Source organism: Haemaphysalis longicornis, unplaced genomic scaffold (assembly GCF_048455015.1).
Source record: "Haemaphysalis longicornis isolate Haplotype H1 unplaced genomic scaffold, Haemaphysalis longicornis Haplotype H1 scaffold_10, whole genome shotgun sequence".
Lineage (NCBI taxonomy): Eukaryota > Metazoa > Arthropoda > Arachnida > Ixodida > Ixodidae > Haemaphysalis > Haemaphysalis longicornis.
This window is the reverse complement of record NW_027526204.1, coordinates 40,832,685-40,843,084: the sequence shown is the minus strand read 5'-3', so window position 1 is coordinate 40,843,084 and position 10,400 is coordinate 40,832,685. Positions and strand designations below refer to the sequence as shown.

Here is a 10,400-nt window from a genome sequence, read left to right as displayed (position 1 = left end):
TAAAGTTTAATCAATCCAATCAATCCAATCTTGGAAACGGGTGGCGCTGCAGTCGCCGGAGGAAGCTGACGTGCCTCGTCGGAGCTCCTGCAATTATGCAAATTACCGCGGCGTAATTAACCGATACCACAGTTTATTTGTTACCAAAGTGTGCGGTACGGTACGAGGAACCAGCCGATACCAACATCGCGCAAGTGGTATGTGAATTTTCGCCTCTTTTCCGACTTCGAAAATTCGAGGCGAGCAAGCGTTGCTGGGCCTTAGGATTAGCGCACGAGTACGGCCACCGGGGTGGTCGCCCCCCGGAGTTAGGCCTACCCAACGACTACGGACAAGATGGCGTCGACATCGACGATGGAGGTGTGCGAGGGCCCGGTAACCGAAGCCCCGCAAGCAACGATAGTCGGCAACGATTGAGGAAAGACGTACGTTCAAGTAGGAGGCCGCGACGCGACACCCGGCGAGTCGAGCGGATGGACCGCGGCGAGTAGAAGAATGCGCAAGGCCAAGGAGCCGCAAGGTGAGAGACCATCTTTCACCGCGGAACGGCAATCGAGACCCAAGGAGAGAGTTAACTTTGTCAAGCGAGTTACCGAGAATATCAAGAAAGCAGCCCGTATGCCGGCGACTATCCCCAAAGACGACCATAAGATCGTGATTAGGCCCAGGGGCGGTCTGAACGGCGCTAGAATCGAGACGTCGGTCGTCACGGACGCCATTATAGCGGCCGCGGGGACGGCGAAAGAATACCAGGGAGAAGACATGGTGTGCATTAATGCGGCGCAGACCATCTTAGTCGTCAGCACGCCGAGCGAGCAGAGAGCCGAAATTTACACTAAGATCAGGACCGTCGAATTCGGCAACACGGAATTCGAGGTGTCCGCCTACTGAACCGCGCCCGAAGGGACGGCGAAGGGAGTCATCAGAGGTATCGCAATTGACGAAACACCCGAAGACATAAATGAGGTGATCGTGACAAAGTATAACCCAACGGCGCTAGAGGCACACCGGATTGGAAATTCTACAGCGGTCATCGTCTTCTTTGAAGGACAGAGAGTGCCCCGGTACGTAAAATACAGAGCGGCACTGCTCAAGTGCGGGCTTCACAGAAAACATCATGAAGTGTGTAGATGTTGCGGAAAAGTCGGGCACCGCACCGACGTTTGTCCAACCCCGGAGATCAGAGTATGCTTCGCGTGCGGGGCGGCCAACCCCGACGCGGACCACGAAAAGGCATGCAAGCCACGCTGCAAGCTATGTGGAGGAGCGCATCCGACGGCTGATAGAATTTGCAAAAACAAGTTCAAGGTCCCCTTCGTCGTCACGAAAAGACAATGGGAGCGCCGAGAGGAACGCGAAGAGCAACAGCTTGAGAAGACGAGACAACCTATGACGTCATTGGACTTTCCACAGCTCCCGAGCAGGGAGAAAAGCGAGCGCAGCGAAAGCCAACGGCGCAGCGACAGCCGCGCAAGACACGAGAGCCAGCAGAAACACCTGCCGCCGTCGCAGCGGGAAGACGGGAAGCTCAAGTGGTCGGCTGCAGTTAAGGGAACCAAGTCGGAAGAAACGCCTCACAGCAAGCAGCAGCCACCATGCCAACACCAGAACACCGGAGAACCGCCCGTGACAAGGCGACAAATATACGACATGATCAGCGAAAACAACGAAAGGCTACTACAGCAGATGGAAGAGAAGATGGACGCAAGGATCGACAAACTACTAGAAGCAATAAGGGCGAGTCAAGCGCCACTGCCGCTGCCGACCCCGCAACAGGAGCAAGAGGTGGAGCAAATACCCCTCCCACCCCCGAAGAAGAAAACACCAACAAAGTCACCCAAGAGGAAGGAGGAACCAGCCATCCCCGAGGAAGAGGCTACCAAAAGCAGCATCGAAAGCGACGAGAAGCAGCCAAAGGAACCCAGCAACAAAAAGAGGATTATCGAGAATACCAAAGAGAGAAAGCTCATGGCCAGGCTCGACCGCATGGACAGAGAGCGGGAACAAATTGCACACACGATGAAGGAAAAGTTCAACAAAGTAGAGAAGACGCTCGAAGAAATACAAAGCGGAATGCTACGACTGCAGACGCAGATGCAAACGTTCATGCAGAGTATGGAAGCCAAGATGCAGACATTCGTGCAGAACGCTCAAACTCAGATCACCACCCAAATACAGCAACTATGAACCCAACAGCAAAAGCGAACGCCAAGCCAGACAAAGAGGCAGTAACAGACCAGCAGCCAGTTAGGGACCTCCTGATTTGGCAGTGGAATTGTAACGGCTATCAAAATAAGAGGGCAACGCTAACACGACACTTACAGGGAATGAAAAGAAAACCGGACGTAATTATGATTCAGGAAACACTATGCACCGACACACCCCAACTTCAAGGCTACAGAGCACACGCCAAGGCGGCCAAGCCCCTAAGCAAAAACAGGAAAAAGTTTGGAATACGCAAACCAGCAGGCGGGGTGTGCACATTCGTCCGCAAGGGCATCGTCTTCCTCGAGCACGAGCTGACCGCCGGCGGCTGGACCGACAGCAACGCGGTAGAGGTGATCGTTGGGAAGAAGAAGAGGAAAACAAGCGTGCTCGCGGTCAACGTGTACAGCAGCCCCAGACATAGAAAGCAAAAGTTCCGCACGCTCATGCAAAGGGAGCTGCGTGTGACGAAGAAAGGCACGATCGTAATAGGGGGCGACTTTAACGCACAACACTACGACTGGGGATACGATAAGACAACCGAAAAGGGGAGGGACCTACTGCAAGACGCCACGAACGCGGGGCTAACGCTAATCACGAACCCGGAGACCCCCACAAGAACGGGCAATTCGGTCGCCAGGGACACCACCCCGGACCTGACCTTCGTAAAGATCTATGGGAACGACACCGCAACTTGGAAAAACACCAAACACGACTTCGGCAGCGACCGCATGGTCATAGAGATCCGGGTCCCGCTGGGGAACGCTGCAAGCCAAGAGAAACGAACACACAGATACACGAACTGGGAGGAGTTTCGGTGTAAGCTTCCAAGCCAGCATGGCAACATAGAAGATATAGAAGCGTGGTCGAAGGCGATAGTAGAAACGACCGAGGAGGTGACGACAGAGATAGAAACGGACGACGACATACACGAAATGGATAGCAGATTGGCCCACCTCATCGAGGCGAAGATTGCCCTCAAGAGAAGGTGGAACCAACAACGAACAAACAGAAAGCTCCGCAAAAAGATCGCGGAAATCAACAGGGAAATAGAGAAACACAGCAAGGAGCTCGGCCGGCAGCAGTGGGAGCAAGCGTGCAGAGAGGCGGACAGCCAGCTCTACCTGGGCAAGACGTGGCGACTGCTCCGGCACCTCCTCGACGACACCCAGACCAAGGGAGAACAACAGTACAAGCTCGGCAGAGTTATACACAAGGTGGTTGCGGAGAATGGGGAAGCGGAGGTGAAGAGGAGACTCGACGCCAAATACCTCCCAGTTTCCTCGAAGGAAAAGCACCCAGAATACCAAGGGGCAGAGAACATTGAGGTTGACCGAGACATCGAGGAATGGGAGGTCCGAAACGCGATGCAAGACCTGAACAGGCGTTCGGCGTCGGGCCCGGACCGCGTCAGCAACAAGGCGCTCAGAAACTTGAACGACGCGGCGGTGACGGCGCTTACGGCGTACTTCAATAAATGCTGGAGGGCCGGCAAGCTACCACGCCAGTGGAAGGAAGCCAAAACCATCCTCATTCCGAAACCGGGCAAGCCACCCGACATCGAGAACCTACGCCCAATATCGTTAACATCGTGCGTGGGCAAACTGCTCGAGCATGTCTTAATGACCAGATGGCAGCAGTACCTCGAAGAGACGGAGCTCTACCCGGATTCTCTCATCGGCTTTCGGAGCAAGCTTGGAACGCAAGACGCTATGCTCCAACTCAAGAAGGAGATAGTGGACTACGAAACGCACACGAGCGACAACAGGGCAATACTGGGCCTGGACCTGCAGAGTGCCTTCGACAAAGTCCGGCACTCTGCGATCCTCGCCCAGGTGTCGCACCTGAACATGGGACAGAGATCTTACAATTACATTCGGAATTTCCTGACCGACCGAACAACTCGCATCTCCGCCGGGGATCTCCAACTACCAGAGAAAACGCTCGGCAGCGAGGGGGCACTGCAGGGCGCGGTAATCTCGCCGCTGCTCTTTAACCTGGTCATGATCGGGGTCGCCAACCGGCTGCAAAGCGTCGAAGGGGTGCACCACACGGTTTATGCCGACGATGTGACGCTGTGGGTCACCGGTGGCAGTGACGGCCACATAGAGAATACACTACAAGAAGCAGTAAAAACGATAGAGGACCAACTGAAAGGCTCAGGGCTGGTGTGCTCCCCCGCAAAGCCGAAGCTGATGGTGATCCCACCCAGGGGAGCGAGTCGCAAGAAGCAAACCATCCGAGACTGCGACAAACTCCGCATAGGAACGCAAGGAGGGCACATCATCCCCGAGGTAACCAAGATTAGAGTTCTGGGCATGATCATCGAGCGCAGCAAAGTCAACGGGGCAACGGTCTCCAAGCTCGAAGCTAAGACTGGCACGGCACTGCGTCTGATACGCCGCGTCGCCAATAGAAGAAGCGTGATGAAGGAAGCACGACTCGTCAGACTGGTTCAAGCCTTCGTGATCAGCCATATCACCTACGTCGCCACCTTCCCTAATTGGCGGCAGTGCGAGCGGAAGAAGACCGATGCGATGATCCGCAAAGCTTACAAATCAGCATTAGGGCTCCTAGGGTGCACGAGCACACAGAAGCACGAAGCCCTGGGACTCCACAACAGCCTCGAAGAGATCGCCGAGGCACAGCAGACGGCGCAGCTCACCAGACTGTCGGAAACCAGGACCGGCAGATCTATCCTCAAACAACTAGGCATCGGAGCCAAGGTTGACGACCACCGCATGCAGGAGCAGATACCGCGGGAGCTGGGCAAGTGCATCGTCGTGAGCCCGATCCCGCGGAACATGACTCCGACGTTCCACCAAGAAAGAAGGGAGGCGAGAGCCAATGCGCTGATCGCGCTACACGCCAGCGATGAGGGAGCCGTGTTCGTGGATGCGGCCAGTTACAAGAACATCGGCGACGCCTTCAGCGTCAGCGTGATCGGAGCCAAAACGGGTGAGACCAGGCAGGCGGCAAGCGTACGAACCACGGTGCCCAGCCAGGCGGAAGAAGTGGCGGTGGCCCTCGCCATCGCGGACCCCAGAACGAAGACGGTGTTGTGCGACTCGGGAACGGCAGTGCGCAACTTTGCGAAACACCGAGTGTGCAGTGCGGCCGCGCGCATCCTGCGCAAGGCCGAAGCCAACGGAGTCATTGCAGTGATAAAGTGGTTTCCCGCACACGCGGGCGAAGGAGTGGCGAGATCGCTGGGGCTCGCCAACTACAACGAGACGGGCGACGCCGTGGCGCGTGGACTCGCCGGCCGCGCCCCGGTAACGGCCGCCGCCGAAGTGGTAGATCACCCCCAGAAGGACACCATGGACACTTACAGCGAGGTAACCCTGCGGTACCGGTTAGCCAGAAGAACGATGGCCCTGCCCCACCCTCGTCTGACGCGGGAGGAGGCGGTGGTATTACGCCAATTGCAGACTAATTCCGTGATAACCCCAGTGTTAGCAAAGCACCTGTGGCCAGAGGTATTCGCCGCGAGCTCGACATGTAGGTGGCGACAGCGTCGCGCTGCTAGTGTGGATGCTCCGCTGAGCGGCCCGTAAGAATGCACACTGTGGGCGCGCTTCGTGCCTTTTTCCCGCCATATGTGCGCAGGAAAGGCGCAAAAAAGTGTGGTATGCTGTAGTTCGGTTCCTCAACGTTCAATGTATAGCATGGAAGCGGCAGTAAGTTTTCATTACTACGCCAAAAAAAGCGACGACTCATCGGGGATCTCAGAATGGCCGTAATCATGACAATGAACTTGTACGCTGTGGCTCGTAGCAAGCTCGATCTTTCCAGACTGTGGCTTTGAGCTTTCAATAAAAGCATAAATAGAAATAAATCAGGAAGCCTCGATCTCTGAAATTCAGTTTACAACGGCAATCTCAATCGCTTTCACTGGTAGCATGACGCATTCTTGCATTTGTGGGATTCCCTGAAATGGTAACGCTACTTAACTGCCCCGAAATTCTTTCTAAGAGTTTACGATATTTTTTGTGTGTTCAAAAGGCAACATAAAATTACTGAATTTTGATCAGCGCAGAGATATAAACTCTACCGGGTCGTTTAAATGAAATTTTAACGACTCTGAAGGAAGGTTTGATGATTAGCGGTTTAGGATCACTTATTTACGGCTTTCGTCGCAAGTGAACTTGCGAATTGAATTGTCAACGCTCGCAGTGCAATCAACATCTAATGTTTAGCTAGGTTTTCGCAAAGTGACAAGCAGGTGTACAGTGTGCAAACCAAGCTTCTGGGACCTCACATTGAGCACAAATTTTCTGTTATGGCTGCTCTGTTGACCATTTGCGTTCCTTTTAAAATCTAACAGGTGCCTGCACCAGCGAGATGTGTTGGCATTCTTGCGTATAAGGTCGCTTACGAACCCTAAAGATGGCAATAAATGAAGGTGCGCTGTTGCAGAAGTAGGAGAACATTTCCTTTTTATTTCTCGTTGCGAATCAGCACAACGGGTTCCCGGTAACTACTTTGTTTTGTAAACTGAATATCGCCTTTTTCTTGGCATTTATTTCTCGAGGATTGGTTAAAAATGAAATTCTGTGCATTTAGTTTTTTTTCGGAAAGGGGAGGGGGGGGGGGTCCTGCCAACGTTGCAAGAGCAGCGAGAAAAGAACGCATGTAACGCGAAAAGCCAAACAATGGTTATCAGTATTACTTACAATCAAAACCACACTAGGCGTCGTGTTCTGTAGCGGTGAAAAAGCAGTACGTATTTTCAAAACTGACTAACCCCCCTTTGGCCCGGGATTGTCCAGGAATTGTGACTCGCCTTTTTCAAAATTGTATTGAAAGCAAGCATTGTGGGAAAAAAAAAACGGCGAGTCATAGCACACACCTCTCACACACGTGGGCAACAACGTGCATTATATTACGCGTTTTCTCCATTTTCTTTAAACTTAGGTCCACCTTAAGACGTTAAGACGTTACCATATTAGGCATTTGGTTATGCTGAGTGAGACACGTTTCTGGTCAAGGTGATTCATGTCGGATTTGAAAATGATATATATGAAAATGACACACGAAATGGCACATGACAGACGCAAACTCACAACTGCTTAATTTTACCGAAAAATCCCCCCTAAGTACTCTTGCGCATCCGTAGAAACGTATTTTAAATAATACGTAAAATTAGCAACTCAATACAGTTTAATAAATGTTTATTCCTCCTCCTCAGTATGAACAACGACTGTCCAAAAATGGTATTTATTTTAGAAAAGGTACGGGAACGACACGATCACACAGGCGCTTGCGGGTGTGAAATACGTGTCCGGTAATGTATGGGCGATAGCGCACGGGTCGTGTGCAGTGTAAATGTTTTTGTTTGTTTCTTCTTTCTATAAGAACACAGCGCAATTTTACAAGGGTGGGGAATTTGCACGCATATGCACAGGTCTTGTCGCTTCTTACCAGTTTCGCGTACTAAACTTTTATCCTTTAAATAATCACCACGTCACCTTCAAAAAGCACCCTTCGACGTTCCCGAAACGGCAGACAACTGCACTCAACAATACAAAAAGTGCAATGTGTGGAAGCAATGTTTATAACGCGTTTCACACTCAAGCGGTGACCAGGGCGAAGATGTTTCGTGGAATTAAACCAGCGCATTAACCCGCAACGGCCGCTGATTATTGCGTTTCAAGAGGAAATGCGCAAGCAGAGGTAACTATATCATTGCTTACTGCCAAACGAGCACGCATATTGGTTGTTTTGTCGTGTGCAGCACGCGTCTTGCGCCGCACGCAACGTGAAAAAGCAGACGACGCGAAAGCGCCATCCACACTAGGAGCGGTACGTCCCGCCGCCGCCAGGGGCCGACTGTGTTCGCGCTCGGGGCGAATACGTAACAGACTTGTGCAGACTGTGCGGGGGGGAGAGGGCCACGTTGGCCCACATCCTGAAAGACTGCGAGTGTGCGAACGCAGACAACAGTGCAGACGTTCTCCCGCCCCTCGTGGAGGAGGCGAAGACATCCGAAGACTACGGCCTTCCAACACACGGCCATCCAGCAGATCCTAGCGGCGCTCGAGAAGCAGCGACCGGACGGGATGAAAGCAGAAAGGGTTACCCCGAGTACGCTGAAGCCCGCCGGGAGCGGCTCTCCCTGCTAAGAAGGCGTCCGGCCACGTCGCCCCAAGAACCCGCCTAAGAGGGTGGGATGATAGGGGTTACTGCAGGGGACCCATTAAAGTTGCTCTCTCTCTCTCTCTCTTGGAAACGAGTTGCGCGCGCACCTCAGTGTGGCCCCTTTGCCAAAAGTATGCAGCCGGAGCATCATCAAGAGAGACGCCTGGCCCGAGCCACGACACTTCACAAGCACTACCACTCCAACTCAGAGGTCTGCTACGTTGACGCGGCGGACTACCCCAGACGGCGAGCGACAGTGGCTACTGTAGTGAACCAGCAGGGCAATAAGGTCGCATCATGCTCCATCACATAGGCTAATCCTGAAATTTGGGAGGAGGTAGCCATCGCTCCGGTTGTTGCAGGTACGTCAGCCACAACCATTACCTCCGACTCCAAGGCCGAACTACGAAATTATACGCGAGGAAGAATATCCAAAGCTGCAGCCAAGATAATCCAAAGCAATCCTGCCCTCACGACATATTCGTTTGATATGGACACCAGCGCACTCGGCTCTCCCGGGAGGCGGAGGAGGTAGCCTTTATTGTGGCAGGAAGGCTCTACGTCAAGTGGGGGAAGGGGGGGCAGAAAGGGGGGATTTGGAACTTGGGACATCTTAAATGCGTACAGTTTGACCCAAAACAGGTGGGCTCCTTGAGAAGGCTGGAGAGGCCGCGTCGGGTGAGAAGGGCAGGCTCATGACTGTAAACTGCTCGTGCTAGACCGCTTTTTAGAGACAAATGTGCAATTACAGACAGCATGGAGGGTTACAGTGTTCGAGGGTCCATGTAAAGAGAGGTTGTATTTGGAGGAGGCTTGAAGGTTCTGTAGCGCGCGAACTTCGGGCAGTGCCAAAATGGGTGCTGGAGGTTGGCGGGCGTGGGGGAGGCGCAGAACGGACATCAGGGCGGTAGAAACGGGATGTACCATATACGCAAGGTCTCAGGGGTAAGGCTAGCAATGGTAAAATATTTGTTTATGAAAATTACGGCTGATATTGGGAGCCAGGGCAGGGCGGATAAAAAGCCGGTTGGAGTCAGGGCCTTGAGGCGGTATTTTTTTCGAAGCTGTATGACTGGTGGTAATGTCTCAGTAGAGTAAAACCCGTTTATAGCGAATTGCAATATGCACCCCGATTAGTTCGATATATACGAACTTATTGTTACAAGTTCGCAAGCCGCGGGAGGCACCCTCCCCCTCCTCAACTCCACCGTTTCCGCATTTTTGCAAGTATCAAAGCTACTTTCCGCCTGAACTACCTACTTTGCAAAGAAAAAAGCGGTGATTTTTGTTTTCACTTTCGTTTTGGCGGCTTCAACTAGCATAGCATTCTCTACACGAAACATTATTTGCACCAGTTCGTGTCCGCGTCCTCCAAAATCTAAGAAGCATTGGCGGAGCACATTGACTGCCGAAAGCGCTTCATTATAAGCGTCGGACGGCTTTCACTGGCGACATCATCGGGAATGTGGGGGAGCTCTTCCCACAGTTCACCGATGCTGCTGTCTTGGTCCGGACTCGCTGACTGCGCGGGTTCCGTCGTGAGTCCCGCGCGTCGGAAACAGTTACGGAAAGTGTCGGGCGTCATGTCGCTCCGTGCGAGGCGCAATGTCTAAGTCGCAACTCTTGCTCCGTGGTCGCGGCCAATCCACATCTGAATCGCCGCTCCGAGACCATGCATTTCGGCGGCCATTCTAGGCGCGCAGAGTTCGATAGATCAGATGTGAACTTCGTTATAAGGAATATGTTTCCCATGTATTTCCGTAGCTGAATTATTTTTGTTCGATATATAGCATAATTCGCTCTATCCGGGTTCGTTATAGCCGGGTTTGACTGTAGGTGGAGGAGCCAAGTCGGGTAGCAGCGGAGGACTAGAGGTTATACACTCCCACGCAGCCGAGTGGGCTGCCTGGTTCCCTGGTGATGACTCTTCGTGTCCAGGGACCAGTCGATGCGAACCTGAATGCCGCTAGATTTCAGGATGGAGATCTGATAAATGATTTTGTTGGCGATGGTATTGCTCGACGTGGTATATTTTAGAATCAGTAGGGCCTTGA

The 10,400-nt window shown here is 52.9% G+C and overlaps 1 protein-coding gene and 1 pseudogene across 1 annotated transcript; one reads left to right on the top strand and one right to left on the bottom strand.

Moving 5' to 3' along the window:
• Positions 1-1,115: 1,115 nt before the first annotated feature.
• LOC144157709 (uncharacterized) lies at positions 1,116-1,795 on the bottom strand (annotated as a pseudogene).
• A 1,345-nt stretch (positions 1,796-3,140) lies between these two features.
• On the top strand, positions 3,141-8,330 carry LOC144159798 (uncharacterized). Its single transcript, XM_077691482.1, is given in 3 exon segments — positions 3,141-5,686; positions 8,059-8,209; positions 8,211-8,330. Coding segments are annotated over 3 exon segments (2,817 nt in total).
• The last annotated feature ends 2,070 nt before the right edge of the window (positions 8,331-10,400 follow it).